Genomic DNA, 19595 nt, shown 5'->3' with positions numbered 1-19595 from the left:
AAAGTTCCAAGCACAAAGCTGAAAAAGCATAAATGAAAGTACAGCAGACATTTACGTAGAAGAAAGACGTTTAATGCAATAGCTTAAACACGCAGTTCAACAAAATCGGAGTTGCTTCCATTCAAATTAACTTTATATTACAAACAACTAAGAAACCTGGAGGAGGCCACTGTTGGGGTCAAAAGGCAAGTCCCTGCCCAGACAGGAAGGGCACTAACTTCAAGAAGGCCTTCCTCCCCATCCCACCTTCAGGAGGAGCAGCCAGACCTCCAGGTTATTAAAACAGCTTACGCAACTCCATGCAGGAGGCAGCAGCCCTGGAGAACCAGCTCAACAGGCTGCTCTGGGTGCAGGTGGGCCAGGGTTTTCTAGTTTCTCCCTCACCCCCCACCCCAAGCTCAGTTTGCTCGGATGAAGCACAGTGGGGCAGGTCTGGGGAAGCTAGGAGGGCAGCACTTGGTCTGGAGCATGCGTGGGGCAGCAACAGAGCCAAGGGCTTTGCTGCCAACAATCCGTCTGTGTGATCCGCTAGCTGTCCAAGGCAGGGGGAATGGGGCTTCCGCTCCAGCGGGGACCTTGCCAGCAAACAACAACGTCTGGTTTTTGACGACACTGAGCTTAATTTGAACAAGCAAAGCCTCTTAAGAAGTGGGAGGCCCTCATCTTTCTGAGGGGCAGAGCAGGGTACTTCAGAGCTTACTCGGGGGCATGCTGGGTACCAGGAGCAGGCCCAGAGGAAGGAGGTCAGGCAGAGGTTTCCTGCTTCCTTTTGGGTTTTTAGTTTAAGTTCTGATTAACTTCCTGCCGCAACTTCTGTGCAGGGCCGTTCTTGGGCTCAATTTCCAGGAGGCTGCTGATGTCTGCAAGGCTGGATTTATAGTCCTAATGGAAGAGAGAAGGGTGTGGGACAGCGCCCTGACTGAGGCGAGATCATGGGGGTGGGGATGGCTGTGAAATGGCAGAGGGTTTTCAAACCCCAGCCTGTAGGCCTGCCCTGAGCTACCCTGGGGCCCCTGGATGAGAAGAGACGTGGCAGACACCACCTCACCTTGATGGTGCTCTGGAAGTGCCACCACGGGCACAAATGTCTGTAGCTCACTTGGTGCCTTTGGTCAGGATCTTTTTACCTTGAGTGCCTTGTAGGCTTGAGCCCGTCTGTAAAACGCCTTCACATTCTTTCCATTCAGCTTGAGGGCTTCTGTGCAATCCTTCACTGCTTCCTTGTACTGCTTCAGGACCAAATAGCAGAGTGCTCTGAGGAGGAGAGACATTTCAGGGTTTCAATCTCTTCTCAGGGGTCACCAGCAAGCCAGGCGGTGGTCTGAGGAGTGATCTCCAGTCACCCATTGCCTCCTTTGCACGGGTTACTTTATCTCTTCAATCCTCACAAGAGCCCCAGCCCCTCCTTACAGGGGGAAAAGGCAGGCTCAGAGGGGTGAAGGGACTTGCCCCAGGTACCACCACTACTGGGGGCAGACCCGGGACTCGGCCTGGGTGGGAGGACTCCAGATCCTGACTTCGCTGAGCTCCACCCTTCTGTCGACTTCACTCTCCCATCCTGTACTTTCAAGCAAAGAAGAGGCTTCCTGAAACCTTCCCCTTGACAGATTAGAAAATTATCTACCTTAAGAACGAACACACACATCAATACTGGACTCTAATGATATGCATGCTGACATGTTAGGGGTGACATGTTAAGATGTCTGCAACTTACTCTGAAATGCCTCAAAAATAAGATGGATTGATAGATGCTAAATAGTGACAATGCAAATATAATAAAATTATGAATTTAGATAGTATGTATATGTGTGTTCAATGTACAATTCTTTCAACTTATATTTTGAAAATTTTCATAATAAAATGTTGGAAAAAACAAATACGTCACGTATACCCATACAACAAAACATTCTGCATCTCGGGGGAAAAGTGTGTATCTTCCTCATTCTGGTCCTTTTCTCCAAAGATGGTCACTAAAAACAACAGACTTCTTGGAGCTCGTTCTTTGGTCCATCCACCCCATTTTCAGTGAGTGCAGAGCATTCACCGAGGTGGATGTACCATAATTTATTTTACTGATTCCCTATCAGTAGATATTTTTCACTGTTTCCAGTTTGGAAATAAATGATGCTGCTGTGAACATCTCTGTGCATAATTCTTACACGCCTATCAGGAGGGATTGCTGGGTCAAAAGATACGTGCATTCTACATTTTTATTGTTATTGCTAAAATGTTCTCCAAAAAAGCTGCACTCTTAGGCTCTGTCAGTAACTGTTCTTATTTCCTGCCACTGTACCAACCCTGGGTCTCAAGCTTTAGCTTCTGCCAGTATGGAAGAAAACAGTGTCTGTTTTAATGTAGTTGCTTTAAATATGGGTAAAGCCAAATATCTTTACATGAGGCTTTTGAATCTTATGAAATCAGCTTTATCTAATTTTTCTTTTAATGACCTCTGTGGGTCATCCCCCTACCCCATATGAGCACCTTCCCCACTGAAAAATAATTAATCCATGTATTCTCCTGGAACTTAATGGTTTCACTTTTTACATTTAAAACTGTGATTCACTTCAAATTTATTTTAAAAAAGGAGTGAGGTAGGGATTCAGGTTTATTTTTAATTCTTATCCAGCCAACTCAACACCATTCACTGGATAATCCCTCTTTTCCCCACACTTTATCATACACTAAATTCTCTTATGCTGTTATTCCTATTTCTTCCTGACAAACTTTGGAATCATTATCATGAAATAAAAAGAAAAAAATTCTAGTATTTTCATTGAGATTACATGGAATTTATAAATTAACTTAGAAAAAGCTTCCTCTTTTATTTAAAGGTAGGAACAAATTCTTTGGCACTCTTCCCATTGAAGGGTCCTATGCCTTGAACTTAGGCAAGCTCTGTGACTGCTCAGACCAACAGAGTACAGAGGAAGGGACATGATGTGAATTCCAAGGCTAGGTCATAGAGGCCTTGTAGATTCTGCCATGGTCTCTGGGAACAACTGCTCTTAGAGCCTTGAGCTGCCATGTGAGAAGCCAACTACCCTGAGGCCATCATGCTGTGAGGAAGGCTGCCGAGAGAGAAAAAGGTGCCAGCTTGCTCTAGCAGGTCCATCCCCTAGCCATCTGAGTCATCCCAGCCCTGTCATCCTCAGCCAGATATGCAAGAGAAGAAGCCTTCAGATGTCTCCAGCCCCAGCTACCATCTTGTTGACCCTGAATGACCCCAAGTAAGAATGCCCTTTCTGAAGTCCTGGCTCACAAATCAGGAGCAAAATAAAAGGGTTGTAAGCCACTAAGTTTTAGAATAGCAGTCCTTGATTTAAACTTTGAACACAGAAGAACTCTAAGGAAACTAAAGTTTTCTCCCAATGGGCTCTGGCAATTAGCCAGAGTTAGCCAAGTTTATGGGGAGTAGAAGAACCATAGTATAAGCATCATGTACTATATAGTGACTTCAGAATATAAATGTTGTGATGAATAGGATTACATATGACTTTTAAAGATTAAGATGTTACAGGCCAGCCCCGTGGCTTAGCAGTTAAGTGCGCATGCTCCGCTACTGGCGGCCTGGGTTCAGATCCCAGGTGCGCACCAACGCACCGCTTCTCCGGCCATGCTGAGGCCGTGTCCCACATACAGCAACTAGAAGGATGTGCAACTATGACATACAACTATCTACTTGGGCTTTGGGGGCGGGGGGGGAAGAGGATTAGCACGGATGTTAGCTCAGGGCTGATCTTCCTCACAAAAAAAATAAATAAAGATTAAGATGTTAAAAATGTATGATTTTGGCCCATAAAGTAAACATCCTTGGCTTTTGGTAAACAGAATGATTCTGTATCCAGTCAGAAGGGTTTTCATCACAAAGGAGTCTGGGAGATAACATGAGTGAGTGAAAAGAAACCCAAGCTTTGGAGTCACAAAGACCTGGCTGAAATCCCAGCTCTACCATGTATTAGTTGTTTAACTTTGTGCCCATTAATTCATCTTTATGAACCTGTGTTCTCAGAGGTAAAGTGGGACCATGACCTAACCTGAAGAATTGCTGTGAGTACTAAATGAGACTCTTCTGGAGGTCCATTCAGGGCCTGGCGAGTTGTAGGTGCTCAACTACACAAAGAGAACTGAAGTAACAACGCACTGGTCCACATTGATACACATATGCGAAGTGGAGCATTCAAATGGCATCCAGGGTGTGCTATCATTTCAGCCACAGTGGATGGAAAAAATTCAGCTGTCCTCTAAATTAAATTTATAAATTCAATGTAGCTACAACCAAAAGCCCAACAAGATACTTTTTGGAATTTTTCAAAATGATCCTAAAGTTTAGCTAGAAGAACAAACCTGGGAAAATAGCCAGGGATGCTCTGATTAAGAAGGAGGAGGAAAAGATCGGCCCTATGAATTATTACAAAGCAACAGTAATTCAAAGTGTGGCACAGACATATCTGCATGAAAAACGGTATTTAAACAAAACATTGCCCCAAATGTGGTAAAAACCCGGGAAAATGGGTTAATCCAGGTCTCCAGCAGCATGAGGTACGCAAGGCCAGAGAGCCCAGAAGAGTAGAAGATGCTGCTGCACACACGTGGAGCAAATACGCCGCAGCCCTTTTGTCCAAGTTAGCATGGTAGACTGAGGCACCCCGGTCCAATCAGCCAGTAAAACCACAGGTCCAAAATTCCAAAATCCAAGCTTTAAAACTAAAAGTTCTTTTCAACTCATTTGGCAGCAAAACCTGACCTGAATTGACATGAGGCTACTTAGTCTTTCTTTACACCACCCCAGGTGAACATGGAATTTCCTTATGTTTCACTGCATTAGTACTAATAACTAACTTCAGCAAGCTCCCCTAGACCCTGCTGGAGTGTTATGTGATTCAGTACATGGGCCACATTGCCTTACTAAAATCTGAAACACATTTTATCCCAAGCGTTTTGGATAAGGAACAGTGAGCCCACAGTAGATCCAAGATTTCTGAACTCAAGAGTAATATGTGTATGTCAGTAGGGAAGGAGAAACAGAATAAATGTTTTATAAGAAATGCTTGGATCAGATATGGTCTCTTGTTGCATGTTTCAAGCTTCTGACAGTAAAACTAACAGAAAGATCTCATTGGAGCAGGGTTCCAATTCTGTCTCCACCATCTACTGGCTAGGTGAGCTGAGGCGAAGCCCTTCCTGCTCTGAGCTCGGTTTTCTTGACTTCAAAACAAGAAGACCACCTACCACCACCACCTCCAAGTGTTGCTGCAGAGCAGTGGCTCCTACACAACAAAGGACGGTGCCCTGACCTCGAGGCCCTCGCCGTTGGCAGAGAGGATCACTGACCACTGACAGCAGCTCACGGGCGCGGACCCTTCCTCAGCCCCACAGGTCTAACCCCTCAGGCTAGACTGGACCCTTCTTCTCTTGCTCCCAGGCCAGGCAATAGCCACTCCATACCCTGGGTTCTGCCCTAGTGCTCTCGGTGCCAACATTTCTAACGAGGCTCTTGGAGAAGCCATGGGGGGAGGGCAGGGGAAGGTGGAGAGGCTATGAGACTTATGTAGAGCTTGTGTTTGTGCAGCAGCACGCCGCTTTTACTCACATCGTATGCTGATTTGGGTGGTTAATGAAAATTCCAGGGATAGGGGCTAACAAAGCCCTGGTGCCCCTCTGGCATCCCTTAGTTTCTGCCCCTTTAAGAGAGCAGATGACACTGGTAACGCCCGCCTCACAGTGTGAGGCAGTGGGAAAGCATGTTTTAAGCTGTAACATTCTGACGAAATGCTCGGGATGAAGAGCCTGTCACAGACCAAGAGAAGACTGCAGAATAATATCCAACGTCCTGAAATCCCCCAGGCCAGCAGCTGATGGAAGGTACCTGTTGCTGTACGTGGCGGATTCCAGGTTACTAAACGAGAGGCTTTCACTGTACTTCTCAATAGCTTTCTTATGGTTTCCCTTCTTTACAAGCTCATTGCCTTCTTCCTTCAGAACTCTGGCTCTCTCCACATCCCCAGCAGAAGGCACTAGATACAAATTCAGAAGAGGAAAAAACCATGGAGCAGGTGCCGAACTGAGATCAACAAGATCTCTCTGGCATCGTCTCTTCTACGTTGTCTACAACCCTCTCCCCAGAGATTTCCTACGCTGCTGTGAAGCGTCCTTCCTGATTAATGATTCCCCTCGTTAATGACTTCTGGGAAATTGAACAGTTTTGCATTCAGAAGTGATTGGGGGCTCCTGATGTAAACATACTTATACATGCACATAATAACATGCACATAATAACATATACGTGATAAAAAGCAAGCCGGGTTCTAGCCTTGGCAATACCACTTAGTAGCTGGAGATCTTGTGTGACCTTTCTAACTCTTGGACCTCAATTTCCTCACCAGTACAATGAGGGCAATACCTATACCACACAGGGCTACTGTCGATGAAATCTGAGAATACACAAGAAAGTGCAGAACACCCTATAAACTTAAAGCAGGAGAATAAGTAAATCTGGTCAAGAAAGGGTCTAGCTCCCAGGCTTTCTGAAAGGGGCAGAAGAGTCTGCTATTCCTGCTCTGTTCTGGTCCGAGCCTGGGAGTGTCCTCCCCCACCTAACACCTGCAGGCCGGCCCCTGCCTTCGAGAAGAGAGAGGAGAGAACAAGGTGAAATCCAAGCCACTCACCCTGGCCTACAGGTCCTTCACTGTGTGGCCCCAATTAATTGTTCCTGCCCCAGCTTCCATATCACCTGCTTTCTTAATTTTTAAAAACTATAAAATATTGAATATTTATGACAAGGGGAAGGTTGTAGGAATAAAACTAACACCCTTGAACTCATCCTTCACCTTAAGAAACAGAACATTTACTGGGACCTTTGAAACCTTGTGGGCCCCTCCCCAAATCAATCCACCCTGGAGGAAACATGATCCCTGTGCTTCCTTCCCTTTTTTTTTGGTAGTTTAATTATATACGATAGTTTCCATAAACGATTTGTTGTTTACTTTGTGAACTTCATATAAAAAAATAAATCATCCCATGTATTCTTCTATGACCTGGTTTTTTTCCCCCTCACAATTACATTCCTGAGATTCATCAGTGTTGCTGCATATGCCTGTAGTTCCTTCACTCTCACTGCTGCAATACAGTACAATCGGTTTATCTATTCTCCTATTTATGGAGATGTGAGTTATTTCCAGTTTTGTTTTTTGCTATTTAAAACACTCTGCTATGAACATTCTTTTCTTTTTTGCTGAGGAAGATTCGCCCTGAGCTAACATTTGCTGCCAGTCTTCCTCTATTTTGTATTTGGGTTGCTGCCACAGCATGGCTCCCAACAAACAGTGTAGGTCCACACCCAGGAACTGAACCTGGGCCACCAAAGCAGAGCACGCCGAACTTAACCGCTAGGCCACCGGGGTTGGCCCTATGAACATTCTCGTACACGTCTCCTTGTGCACATGTGTGTGAGTTTCTCTAGAAGTAGAGCCAGCGGGTGCAGTGTACACACATCTTCAGCTTTACCTCGGCTCTGCAACACACCACACACTGCAGTCATGCTTACTCCTGCTCTTCACCAGCAACACCCCATGCACTTCCCTCTCTCTCTCTCTCCACTGTCTGTCAAGAATTCCCTTCCCACCTGACGACTCACCCTTCAAGGTCCAGCTCAACCTGTCACCTCCACTGCCACCTCCTCCATGAGCCTTTCCCCAACTCCCACGAGCACACTTACGTCAGGTCCTATGCTGAACTCCCCAAATGCTAAGGACTCTAGAGCACTGGTTCTTCCTCCTGTGTTTTAAAATGCTCTGTGTATGTGTCTCAGTCTCTTATCAGACCGAGAGCTTCCTGAGGGCCAAGACTGCCTGTCCTGTGTCACACTCCTTAGCACAGGGCCTGGAACACATACAGCTTAGTGGCTCTAAAAGAATGAAATAAATGGTAGGTGCACTGAAGCCGTCTATTTCATTAGCACTCCAGTTTCATTCTAGGGAAGAGTGGGGAACACTTACCAGGCTCCCACAAACCAGAGTGAATGCTACCCACGGCCAGATAGGTTTCCTCCTGGGAAGGGGAGTAACTCCTGCCCTCCCCTGACACCCATGGCAAGGCTCCAGCCCTGATCCCTTCTGCACCACCTATCCTCAATCCCTAGCTTGCTGGGCTGGGATAATGCCACTGGGGCATCATAAGAGCTCCGAGTGAGCCCCTGCCTGAAGAATGGCCTCTTCGTTTTACACAGTTGAGGTGGACAGTCTCGTGTTTGGGGTTACCTGGCTTTGATCTCCCTTCTCTTATTCCTCTTCCTCCAGGGACTCACACAGTGCCTGCGTTCCTGGGGAAGCATCACTCCCTAGCTATGGAGGTGGGGCAGACAGCTTAGGGCTGAGCTAATGACAAAATCTCTAGCCGTGGCCACAGGGACTAGTTCAGGGAATGGCCTGTGACCAAATAGGCCAGAATAAATTGAGAAAATATGTGAGCTAGGGATTTGGGGGAGAGAAATCCTTTCTTAGAGAGCTATCAGAGAACAAAGCTCTTTCCCTTCCTCTGGTTTATGAGGCATGGTATCTGGATGTGAGGCCAGGAACTGCTATCACTATTTTACTACTGAGAGGGAAGACTGCCTGAAGACAAAGCTGACACACACCAGAGAAGAGAGCTGAAAGAAGTACAGAGAAATGGAGTCAGAGTCTGATAACGTAGTTAGCTGCTGGAACAAACCTTGCCTGAACCTGAACTCTGAACTCTTCAGTTACATGAGCCAAAACATTCTCTTTACTGTTTCTACCACGTTGAATTTTCTATTCTTGCAACCAAAAACATCCTAAATGCTGCCAGAGGAAAGAGACGGGAATTAGCACTGTATACCTATGTGCCAGGCTGGGAGCTCACCAGGCCTTCTATCACGTAATCCTTACAGCTGGGGGGTAGGTTTTCTCATCACCCTTTATAGAGCTAAGGAATCAGTCTCTAAGAGGTTAAGACTTTTTTGTTTTGTTTTTTACTTTGTTTATAAGATTATTTTTATAACTCATCTTAAATGAGGCCAATTTTCACAGGCATACGCTAAAGAAAGTGGCTACAGGGAGACCGCAACCGTCTCTGGGCAGGAAGTCACAGCTTACCTCTGCTCTTCGCAGTTGTGGTTTCTCTGGATTTGCTCTTAGCTGTCTCTCTGTGGTTTTCTGAAGGCAAATAATCCCACCTCTTCTGAGCTGAAACAGGCACCACGGGGACAGAGGGTACCTTCAGGCGCCACTCGGGCCCCAGTGAGTCCCTGAGAGCTCTGGTCATTCTGGAAAGGAAGGCAGGATTACAGGGAAGTTTCCAGCTGGGTCAAGATGTTCCTCCTCTCATAAGCCCAAAGGAGGTGATGAGAGCCAGAGTTGTCATCTTCCCCTGGTTTGAACCATCCCTTTATACCCTTCTGACATGCAGCAGGAAAGGAACAGGAGTCTGCTACCCATAAATGTCTTCTCAGAGCAGCCACCACGACACTCCCTCCCTGCCTGGCCCTCACCTGGTCACACCATGTTAACTTCAAAGTGGTGATCTGTTGCTTGTTAAGGGTACTTAAACCTCACCATGCCATGGGGCCGGACCCTCAGAGATATTTTAAAAATGAGACTCTTACGTCATTCTCAAATTTTAAAATCTTTCAGTGGTTCCCAGTTTCCTAGGCTAACAGGGCCTGAGCTCTGGTCCCCTCTCACCTCTCCATTTTTCTCGTGTGCCACATTCCCTCTTGATCGTGATGTTCCAGCCTTTGCACATGCTTTTTCCTCTACCCAGAACAATCTCTTCCTTCCCATTCCCCATTCCCACCTTCTAGGCCCAGCTAACTTGCTTACAGTGCCGCTCAGTGACCATGTGTCCATTTTGTTAACTGATCTCCAGCACCTAGTGCATCACCTGGCACCCACCAGGACCCAGTGTGTATGTGCTGAATGAGGGAATAAAGCCAACTGTACACTTCTTCTGCTCCTACAACCATGCTCTAATGTTGCTAGAATGAAAACCACAGATTGATATCACTACAAATTCACGGTCTGACTAAGCCCCCAAAGCTGTTTTTCTGATGAGCCCAGATATTTCAAACCTCCTCAACCCTGCTCCCTAACCCTCCTCCTTTTTCAGAGCAAACCTCCTCATACTCCAAATACAAACCTATCTTCATGGGCACCCAACCCTTCCTGTTTCTCTGTCACAACAGAAGGTCGATCCCTCCACCTAAGCTCTGGATCCATCTCTTCCTGCCTCTCTCAGGGACCACACTCAGCCAGAATCTCCCGTTCCTATATCTTCATCCTTTTTCTCTAGTGATCCCAACTATCAGCATTTAACTCTTTCCTCACTTAACAGAACCTCCTGGACCCCCTCTGCCATCACAGCTACACTCCTCTACGTCTTCACAGCCAGACTTCTTGAACCCACTGCCATCTGGCTTCTGACTCCACTGAACTGCTTCCATGAGAATCACCAGTGACTTCATTCCTAAACCCTCACTCTACTTAAGCACACGGGAACAGCTGACACGAATGACGTCTTCATCCTTCTGGAAACACTCCTTCCCTCGTGACACTAAAGGCTCCAAGTTTCCTCCCACCACTCCAGCTGCTGTCCCTCTCTAAGTCCCTCAAACACTGGAATTTCTCAAAGGTCCATCCTCTCCCCCTACACTCTTGCTGTGGTGGTCCTGTTTTCTCCCACAACCTCAATCCGCCTCTATGCTGCTGACCTTCAAATCTGTATGTCTAGCCTGGGTTTTTCTCCTTTGCTCCAAACCCATGTAAATACCCAACCTGCTTCCTTACATCTCTAGTCTCATGTCCCACAGTCACCTCCAACTCAACATGTCAACCACAGATGTCTCTTCTATTCTTCCCTTCTCACCACTCCACAATCACCAAAGCCTGTTTAAAAACTACCTAAATGTCCCCTGAATTGGTTCCACTAGTCTCTTTTCACTATCTCCACCTTCTCTTCTGTGTTACTGCATGCCCCCTTCTGATTCTGTTCTCCTTTTTGTCATCCTTCAACAGCCAGTGAGCTTTTCTCTCAAATCTGCTCATGTTGCTTGCCTGCTAAACACCCTTTCACAATGCCTCACCGTGCGCAGATCAAGCCCACGCACCCGGACACCAGGCGCTGTGTGATCTGGCCTCACCACCTCTCCTGAGCTGAGCTCCTCACCCGCAGCACCATGCGAAATGGACCTCTCACAATTCCTGTAACGTGTCACACCCGCTCACCCCTGCACACGCTGCCCTTTCTCCTTGCTGGCCCCCCGGCCCCAGATCGCTATTCATCTCCCCATCTCACCTGCCGTTTAGCCCTCTCTGACCTCACCCCTAGCTGGTTAGGTGCCTCCTTTCTGCCCCTACAGCCCCGTGCTGCCTCCTACAGCAGCACTCGTCACACCGCAGTGCACTTGCCTCTTACTGACTGGTGGTCTCCACGAGACCAGGAGCTCTAGGAAGGCAGGAAGAGGTATGTCTCAGTCATCAGACCAGGCCCTAGCGCAAAGTGTGGCATATAACTGGCAGATTTTGTTGAATGATAGAAACTAAAAGAAGGCAGAGAGAAAACAAGTACCAGAAATGATACACTAAATATATACCATGAAGTCCTGTTAAGGGTTTGCTATTAGGATGGTGTCTGGCTTTCTAGCAGCCCATGCAAAGATGGGAAACATGGTCAGTTACAAAAATGAGGGCATCTATGAGAAAATACAAACAACTGCTCAGAAGACCAGAAAGAAATTTCATCTGAGGGGCCTCATAAAGGAGTCACAGTACAACATACTGAACCATATCCACAAATAATGTCCTACAGCCTCATGTCACAGCTGCTTGTGCCTGTGTCTTACTTTCCCCACTCTAGTTGGCTCTTTGAAGCCAGTGGGGTCTGTATCTCTTTTTTTTTTGGTATTCTCCACTGACCTTGGCATAATACCTTAAATAGAGCTCAATAAATTATTACTGTGGGAATGAATTTGAGCATCTAGGCAAAAAAAAAATCTCAGTAATTCTGATCCCTTAAACACCTGCTAAATACAACAGCAATTCTCCTTCCACGCGTTCCCCACATGCTCATTAGGAGTTTCTAAGCCTAGCCTAAAGGGATTCCCCCAGAAGACGACCAAAGCGAGAATGCCAAGCCAATCAAGGAGGACAGGGAGTTCCAGAGAGACTGCCTCAGTGACTGGGCTCACCTGTTGATGCCTTCCAAGGCTGATGTCACACTGCCATCAATCTGCAGCACAGTCATGTAGTCGACATAGGCCAGGGGGTACCTCTCCAGAGCCTCGTAGGCTGACGCTCGCCGCAGCAGGGGCTTCATGACAAAGGGAACCAAGGCCAGTGCTCTAGAGCAGGAGGCAGACGTGTCATTTGGCTGCGAATCACCAGGGCGCCCCCCAAAGCACCATCCCAGCAGGGTCGTCAGGCAGCATTCAGTATACAGGAGGTCATTTCTCGTGGAGAGACACTGCTAAAAATGTCAAACCTCAGAAGAGGGCCTTTTCAACTTAGACTGAAGTGGAAAAGGGAAAGAGGGCAAAGAATCACTAATATCATGAAATTTGTGCATATGCATCAACTTGCACGGCTGCAATCTCCCCAAAATCAAGAACAAGTGCCTTGCAGCTTGCACGCTTCTATGTCTCTCTACAGAGCTGTGGGCCGGTGGGAACAACAAATAGGCTTTGCAGTCAGATGGAGTGGTGTTTGAATTCCACTTCTGCCACTAACCGTGTGAGCCCAGGCAAATCCCTTTACCACCTCCATCCTCCACAATCCAGTTCTAGCCTGGGAAGGATGGTAAACTTACCCCACGGGGTGGTCATGAGCACTCCAAGAAGGAAACCTAGCACAGGGCCTGGTACCAATCAACTTAGTATAGGCTCCACGAGCATGCTCACCTCTCTCCTCCTCTCCCATCTATCACCAGAGCATGAATCTAAGGAAATGTCCCAGGACATCAGATCTGAGAACACATTAAGGTATGTGTGCTAGGTTAGCAATGATGAAAGAAGGCAATATCAGACCGGCTTGAAGAAAGCATGAAAAACTGTTTAATGTCCTCCACACCTGGTCATTGATGGATACCTTTTTTTCCTTTCTCCTTGCTTCTTTCAAGGATATCTACTAGCCTCTATCCCTCTTTCTTGCGCTCCTTCCCTTCCTCTCTCTCACACACACACCCCTCAGAAAAAACGTGGGCAAGCCAGTCACTCATCTGCAACTCGACCTCATCCCCAGCTCTCAAATCTCACAAAGACTTAAAGGTCTATCTCTAACTGCCCACCCTACTCTTTTTTCAGAAGCAGAGCCAAGACTCCAAAGACACAAGTCAGAGGCCACAAGGACCAAGTAGAGCCTCCTGTGACCTGGTGACATTTAGTGACACCTCCCAATATCTGTCACAGAGGTAACTGGTGGGATCAGTCCAAATAAGAAATAGGCCAGATAAACCCAGCCTCCTCTTCCAAGACCATTGGGCACCCGGGGTTACCCCTGACCACTTACGAAGTGCAATCTTTGATGCAGTCTGTGCAGTTTCCATCCTTCAAGTGGCACGCTGCTCGGTTGGAGTAGAGAACACTTTCTTCTTCAGGGTCTGAAGAACCTGCCCAGGTAGAAGCAGGAAGTGTGAGATTAACAGGTTGGGAAATAGATGCCCGGGGACACCTGGTACATTTCACACCCTGAGCTCTCTGGGCTTTGGTACAAGGCAACAGAGGTGACTGTAACCTGATCAGGCTTGTTGGTCCAATGTGCTGGCAAGTTTGTCATTGTTACATGGGTGCGAGAACACCGAGCTTCCTGCCATTCACAGGGAACTAAGCATCTGCTCATTCACTTACTCCAGCACTGAACTTGGTAGCAGACAAAAGATAAACATGAAATAGCTGGCTTCTGCTGCAAAGAAATCTATGATGTAACTACTTGGGGGGGTGTGTGTGTTCACTTTATTATAAAAAGCATGCAAACCAAATTTTTTTAGAGAAGGAGAAAGAACAATATGATAAATGCTATGACACATGGCCTGACCAAGTGTTGTGGGGACATAAAAGATTAATTCTGCCTGATTAAGTCAGAGATGACTTTGCCAGGGAAAAGTCCTCTGGCTCTGACAGGACTGGGAGAACTTAATCAGGGAAGCACTCAAGCTACCCAGTGGGGAAGAGAATTACCAGACATTTCTCTAAAGGAAGTCCTTACCCTCAGGAACCTCAGAAGCTCAAGACCTTGATTGTGGCCACAATGATTTTAATTTTTAAAAATAATTTTTCAGGGCCGGCCCCGTGACTTAGTGGTTAAGTGCACGCGCTCCGCTACCGGCAGCCGGGGTTCGGATCCCAGGCGCGCACCAACGCACCACTTCTCCTGCCATGCTGAGGCCGCTTCCCACGTACAGCAACTAGAAGGATGTGCAACTATGACATACAACTATCTACTGGGGCTTTGGGGAAAAAAAAAAGGAGGATTGGCAATAGATGTTAGCTCAGAGCTGGTCTTCCTCAGCAAAGAGACGAGGATTAGCACGGATGTTAGCTTAGGGCTGATCTCCCTCACAAAAAAAAAAAAAAAATTTTTTTCAACCACTTCATACCCACTAGATGGGCCATAATTAAAACAAACAAACAAATGGAAACTAACAAGTATCGATTCAGTAATTCCATTCCTAGGTATATACCAAAAGAATGGAAAACAAGCTCTCTTTTGAAAACTTTGAAACACATAGAAAAGAGAGCAAGACACTCACAATCCATCACTAGACTTGGTACACACTCTGTCTGTTTCCAACCTTCTTCATTTTTGATATGGTTGAAGCTCCACTCATCTCCATCCTTTCCCCTTTGCTCCCTCCCCAAACCCCAAGGTCGGCACAATCCTGAAGTCTGCATGTAACATCTCATGCATGTTTGTCTACCTTTATTGCACATGGATTCACAGACAAGATAATATATCGTTTTATATCCTTTAAAGCTTTTCCTAAGTGACACCATATTGCCTATCCTTCTGCAACTTGCCTTTTTTCCCTAAGTATCATGTAACCATATTGATGCATGATACCTTTCATTCAATACTAACAACAGCAAACATAAGAAAATGATGACTTTTTTTTATTTTGCAATGCCCTGAGTGAGACAGCAAAGTACATAGATAAGTAAAACACACCCCTGCCCTTAAGGAGCAAGCACAAGTACTCAAAACTTGTAATCCATCTCAAGTCACCAGAGCACGGCTACTCAGAAACAGCGGTGGTGTGGTGGAAAGGGCATCACAACCTACAATCCAGCCTGTGATCCTGCACAAGTCACTCGATCCCTCTGACGGCATGTGCTCACCTATCACGTGGAGATATCACTTCACAGGCGTGCTGGAAGGGCTCACTGTCTTAGGTTGCTCCCTGCTCTCCTTTCAAGATCAAGAAAACTGATCAGAGAAATCAAGGGGCTTGCCCATAAATCACCTAGAAAATCAACAGCAGGATCAGAACCAAACTCTGGTCCCCTACTAAATCTAGACACCAGGCTAGCTCTTCCAGGGACCCAGAAGAAATCCAGACAAAAGCACAAGCTTTGCCAGGCCAGCTGGGGTAGGATGAAAGAAAAAGGCAAAAAGATCAATACCTCGGACTCCCCGGCAACTTCACCAAGTGAGGCTGAGATGAGGAGATGGAACCTACAGAGGAAAGTTCTAGAAAAACAGATGGGGGCAAAAGAGAGGCTTGAAACTGTAGAAGTTCAAATAAAAAACACTGGAATTTGGGGAGAAGTCTAGCAAAATAATTAAAAACCCGGCCTTGGGAATCAGACAACCCATATTCAAATCGGGCCTCTGACATGTCTTCACTGTGTAACCCCAGGGAAGGCAATTTAACCCTTCTGGACTCCTCATCTATAAGTGTCTTATCCATAGGTTAGTATGAAGATAAAAATGGATAATAATGTCTATAATGTCTAGCACACGGTAAAGTATCCAGCAAATGCTAGCCAAGAGAACGAGAAAGAGGAGGCAGCCAAAGGGAAGCAGGTACTACAGGAAAGGGGCTCCAATGCGGGCCCCTGGGTAAGACACTCTGGAGGAGAGGTTCTGGGGAAAGGGTTGTAGCTGGCTGAAATGAGCTGGAGGTTGGGAGAACTGATAAGAATATGCTACTCCTCTGTTTAACACTCGAGTAGCTTCCCATCAGGGAATAGAATCCAAACTCCTTACCACAGCCTCCTGTGTAAGATGCCTAGACGATAAGCTTCCGCCTGACTGACCTCCACTGGCTCACTAGGCTTTGGCTCCCAGGACACACCATCTTATTCTGTCTGGGGGCCTTTGTAATTACAGCTCCCTCCACCTGGAACGCTCAGCACCCAAAACTTCGTGCCCTTGGCTTCTTCTCATCATTCAGACATCAGCTCAAACGTCACTTCTTCAAAGACGGTGGCCTTGACCTCCCACTCTAAAGGAGCTCCCCAGTCAGCTACCACATTACACAACCCTAATCATCATCGGACAAGCCTTGTTTACTTCTTTACTAGCTCAAGAGCCACACCTGCCCCTGCCCACCCCTAAACAAGAACGTACGATCCTTGAGAACACGGACCTTCTCTGTCTTGTTATATACTCACTACATACAGGTGCTCAACAAATATTAACTTAATTGAAGACCGAACGGTTGAGGAGAAGGAGGGTTGAATTATACCCTCAAGGATCAGAATGAAGCCTGAATAACTTAGGATGGGGGCCAACAGGGCAGTGAAAAAGCACGCAGCTTACACATATCAGGATGGCCACTATCAAAAGAACAGAAAACAACAAATGTTGGTGAGGATGCTGAGAAGTTGGAACCCTTGTGCACCGTTGGTGGCAATGTAAAATGGTGCAGCCATTATGGAAAACAGTATGGAGGTTCCCCCTAAAATTAAAAATAGAATTACTATATGATCCAGCAATCCCACTTCTGGGTATATTTCCAAAAATGTTCAAAGCAGAATCTTTGAGATATTTGCACACCCATGTTGATCACAGGCTTATTCACAATAACCAAGAGGTGGAAGCAATCCAGATGTCCCTCAATGGATGAATGGATAAAGAAAATGTGGTATATCCATACAATGGAATACTACAGAGCCTTAAAAAAGGAAATCCTGTCACATGCTAAAACATGGCTTATCATGTCCTCAAGGACAGTATGCTAAGCGAAATAAACCAGTCACAAAAGACAAATACTATCATTTCACTCATTGGAAGTAGGTCAAACACAGTCGTCCCTCGGTGTCCCAGTGTTAATGGCTCCAGGACTTCCCGTGGATACCAAAATCCACAGATGCTCAAGTCTCTTACACAAAATGGTGTAGCATTTGCATATCATCTGCACATCCTCCCGTATACTCTAAATCATCTCTAGACTACTTACAATACCTAATACAAGGTCAATGCTGTGTAAATAGTTGCTATACTGTATTGCTTAGGGAATAAGGACAAGAAAAAAAAGTCTGTACACGTTCAGTACAGACGCAACCATCTTAGGCCTCTCCATGCGCGGCTGGCTGAACCCAGGGACCGGGACCCCGCGGCTACGGGGGGGCCGAGGCAGAGTCAAAAGCAGAGACAGAAAGCCGAAAGGTGGAAGCCAAGGCTGAGAGGGGCAGGGGATATTCGTGCTCAGCGGGTGCAGGGTTTCAGCGCTGCAAGACGATCCAGTTCTAGAGGCTGCGCTGTTGCACGATGCCAATGTACCTAACACGGCTCCACTCGACCCTTAAAAACGGTTAAGATGGTCAAGTTAATGCTGTTTTCTTGACCACGATAAAAAAAAAAGTGAGAAAACACCAATTAATATGGAAATATGTTTCTGAAATGTCTTTAAGTTTAAAAGGACCGGTAACAAAACCACGTTACAATTTTTTTAAAAGCGGGTGGGGGGAGAAGGGGCCAAGGAAGTTTCTCGCAGGATGCCGAAGCGGGGAGCGGGCGGGGAGGCCCGAGGGAGCCGGCCGCGGGGAGGGAGGCCCCAGGCAGAGGGGGCCGGGCGCCGAGGGTCCGGGGGGTCCGGGGGCCGGAGGTCCGGGGGGGCCGGGGGCCGGGGCCGTACCTCGCGCCTGCAGCACCCGCAGCGCGCGGCTGTAGAGCGCGGCGGCCTCGGCGAACTGGCCGTTGCGGAAGCTCCGGTTGCCGGCGGCGCGGAGCCCCTCCGCAGAGTCTGAGGGCTGGGGGGCCATCCCGGGGTCGCCCGGCAGCTGCAGGGGCCTCCGTTTCCCCGCTGAGTCGTGCGGAACCGCGTCCGGCCAGGAGCACGGGCTGCGCGCTCTCGGGTCCGACCGCTAACCTGGCCCGGAGGGGCGGGGCGGAGCGGGGGCGGGGCCTGCGCGAACCAAGCGCCTGGCGCGCCCGGCCCTCTGCGCGTGCTCAGTGCCGCGCTTAGGTTCCCGAAGCGCGGTAGGGTCTCTCCAGGAGCTGTGCCGGGCGCTTGAGGTGGTAGACGGCTGCGGGTGCGACAGCGCAAGAGGCCAGGTCACTGCTCGCGTGGAGCTTACATTCTCGTGGGGCCTGAAAGCTAACTAGCTCATGAGCAAATGAAGCCGATAATCTCATAATGTGATTAGTGCTATAAGGTAACCAAAACCATAACTCAATAGGAAGTGACCACGTGGGGACTATTTTAGATAAGGGGGACGGGGAAGACGTCTCTGAGGGACTAATAAGTGAGCTGAGACCTGAGAAGATTTAGGGAATGCTGTTCCGGACAGAGGGATAGCAAGTGCAAAGGCACTGAGGCTGGAAGCTGGCAGCTAGTGCTTTATAGATGTTGATGTAATAAATGAATGCACTGATAGACTCATGAGCTTTAGCTGAGAGAAACTTCAGCTTATCTTCAGCCTCATCTGACCTCACTGTGTGTCCCACTTAATACTCCATTTTTTTTAACTGCTGGTTGCTGCCTGCGCACATTAAGCTGTTTCTCTTGTCTCCTAACATTTGCTTATACTCTCCCCTCCTCCTGGAATGCTTTTCCAAATACTTTTTCTCTTGCCTAATCCTGACTCAACCTATAATCAACTCAAACATCGTCTCCTCTGAAAGCCTTTCCTGACTCCTCCTCCCCTCCACCACTGTGTCCCTCCCCTGCTCCCTGATTTAGCACTTATCACTCTGTGGTTGTCAGGGTACAGTTTTCTCAAAGTCAGTGAGTCTTTAAGGGCAGGAAATAGGTCTTTATCTTCATCTCCCCAAGACCTAATAGGATCTGGCACTCAACCTGCACTTATAAGGGTTTGTTGACAAAGATCTGGTCTCTGCCCTCAGGAATTTAGTTATACTAATTTGTGTAAACTCTTAACGCAACCAGACTATACACTTTATGAAGGTCGGGTGGCTGTTCCATCTGAATCCTGTCTGCCCAGCACAGGCTCCACACAGGAGGAAAGAATGAACACTTAGTGTGGTGGGGAAACCAGATGAGACACACAGTGCTGGTTATCTACTCAACAGCCTCCATCTTTGCTTCCAGAAGACTGAATTTTGCCTGAGATTCTCCTGGCCAAGGAAATGAATCAGGATTTCTCTAAACCAAGCACAATAATCTCATTTTCTTTTGCCAGTGAT

At 47.3% G+C, this 19595-nt stretch overlaps 1 protein-coding gene across 1 annotated transcript; it reads right to left on the bottom strand.

The window, feature by feature from the left end:
* Positions 1 to 50: 50 nt before the first annotated feature.
* On the bottom strand, positions 51 to 18314 carry TOMM34 (translocase of outer mitochondrial membrane 34). The gene is made up of 7 exons (XM_004430362.3): positions 18085 to 18314; positions 13515 to 13614; positions 12200 to 12352; positions 9111 to 9280; positions 5867 to 6014; positions 1128 to 1254; positions 51 to 882 (listed from the first exon to the last, which is right to left on the bottom strand). Exons 1-7 carry the CDS (start codon positions 18209 to 18211, stop codon positions 778 to 780), a joined length of 930 nt encoding a protein of 309 aa, XP_004430419.1. The 5' UTR covers positions 18212 to 18314; the 3' UTR covers positions 51 to 777.
* Positions 18315 to 19595: the final 1281 nt, after the last annotated feature.

The sequence above is a fragment of the Ceratotherium simum genome, chromosome 21, assembly GCF_057802395.1.
Source record: "Ceratotherium simum simum isolate JZ-2026a chromosome 21, ASM5780239v1, whole genome shotgun sequence".
NCBI classification, from domain to species: domain Eukaryota; kingdom Metazoa; phylum Chordata; class Mammalia; order Perissodactyla; family Rhinocerotidae; genus Ceratotherium; species Ceratotherium simum.
This window is presented reverse-complemented; position numbering and strand designations above follow the sequence as displayed.

What these genes read in the sequence shown, in the direction of transcription:
- TOMM34 (XM_004430362.3), bottom strand. Translation starts at nt 18,211, where the DNA reads ATGGCCCCCCAGCCCTCAGACTCTGCGGAGGGGCTCCGCGCCGCCGGC. An exon ending in CACAACTGCGAAGAGCAGAG is followed by an intron (nt 6,015 to 9,110) that starts GTAAGCTGTGAC and finishes ATTTGTATCTAG; the next exon opens with TGCCTTCTGCTGGGGATGTG. An exon ending in TCCGCCACGTACAGCAACAG is followed by an intron (nt 1,255 to 5,866) that starts GTACCTTCCATC and finishes TCTCCTCCTCAG; the next exon opens with AGCACTCTGCTATTTGGTCC.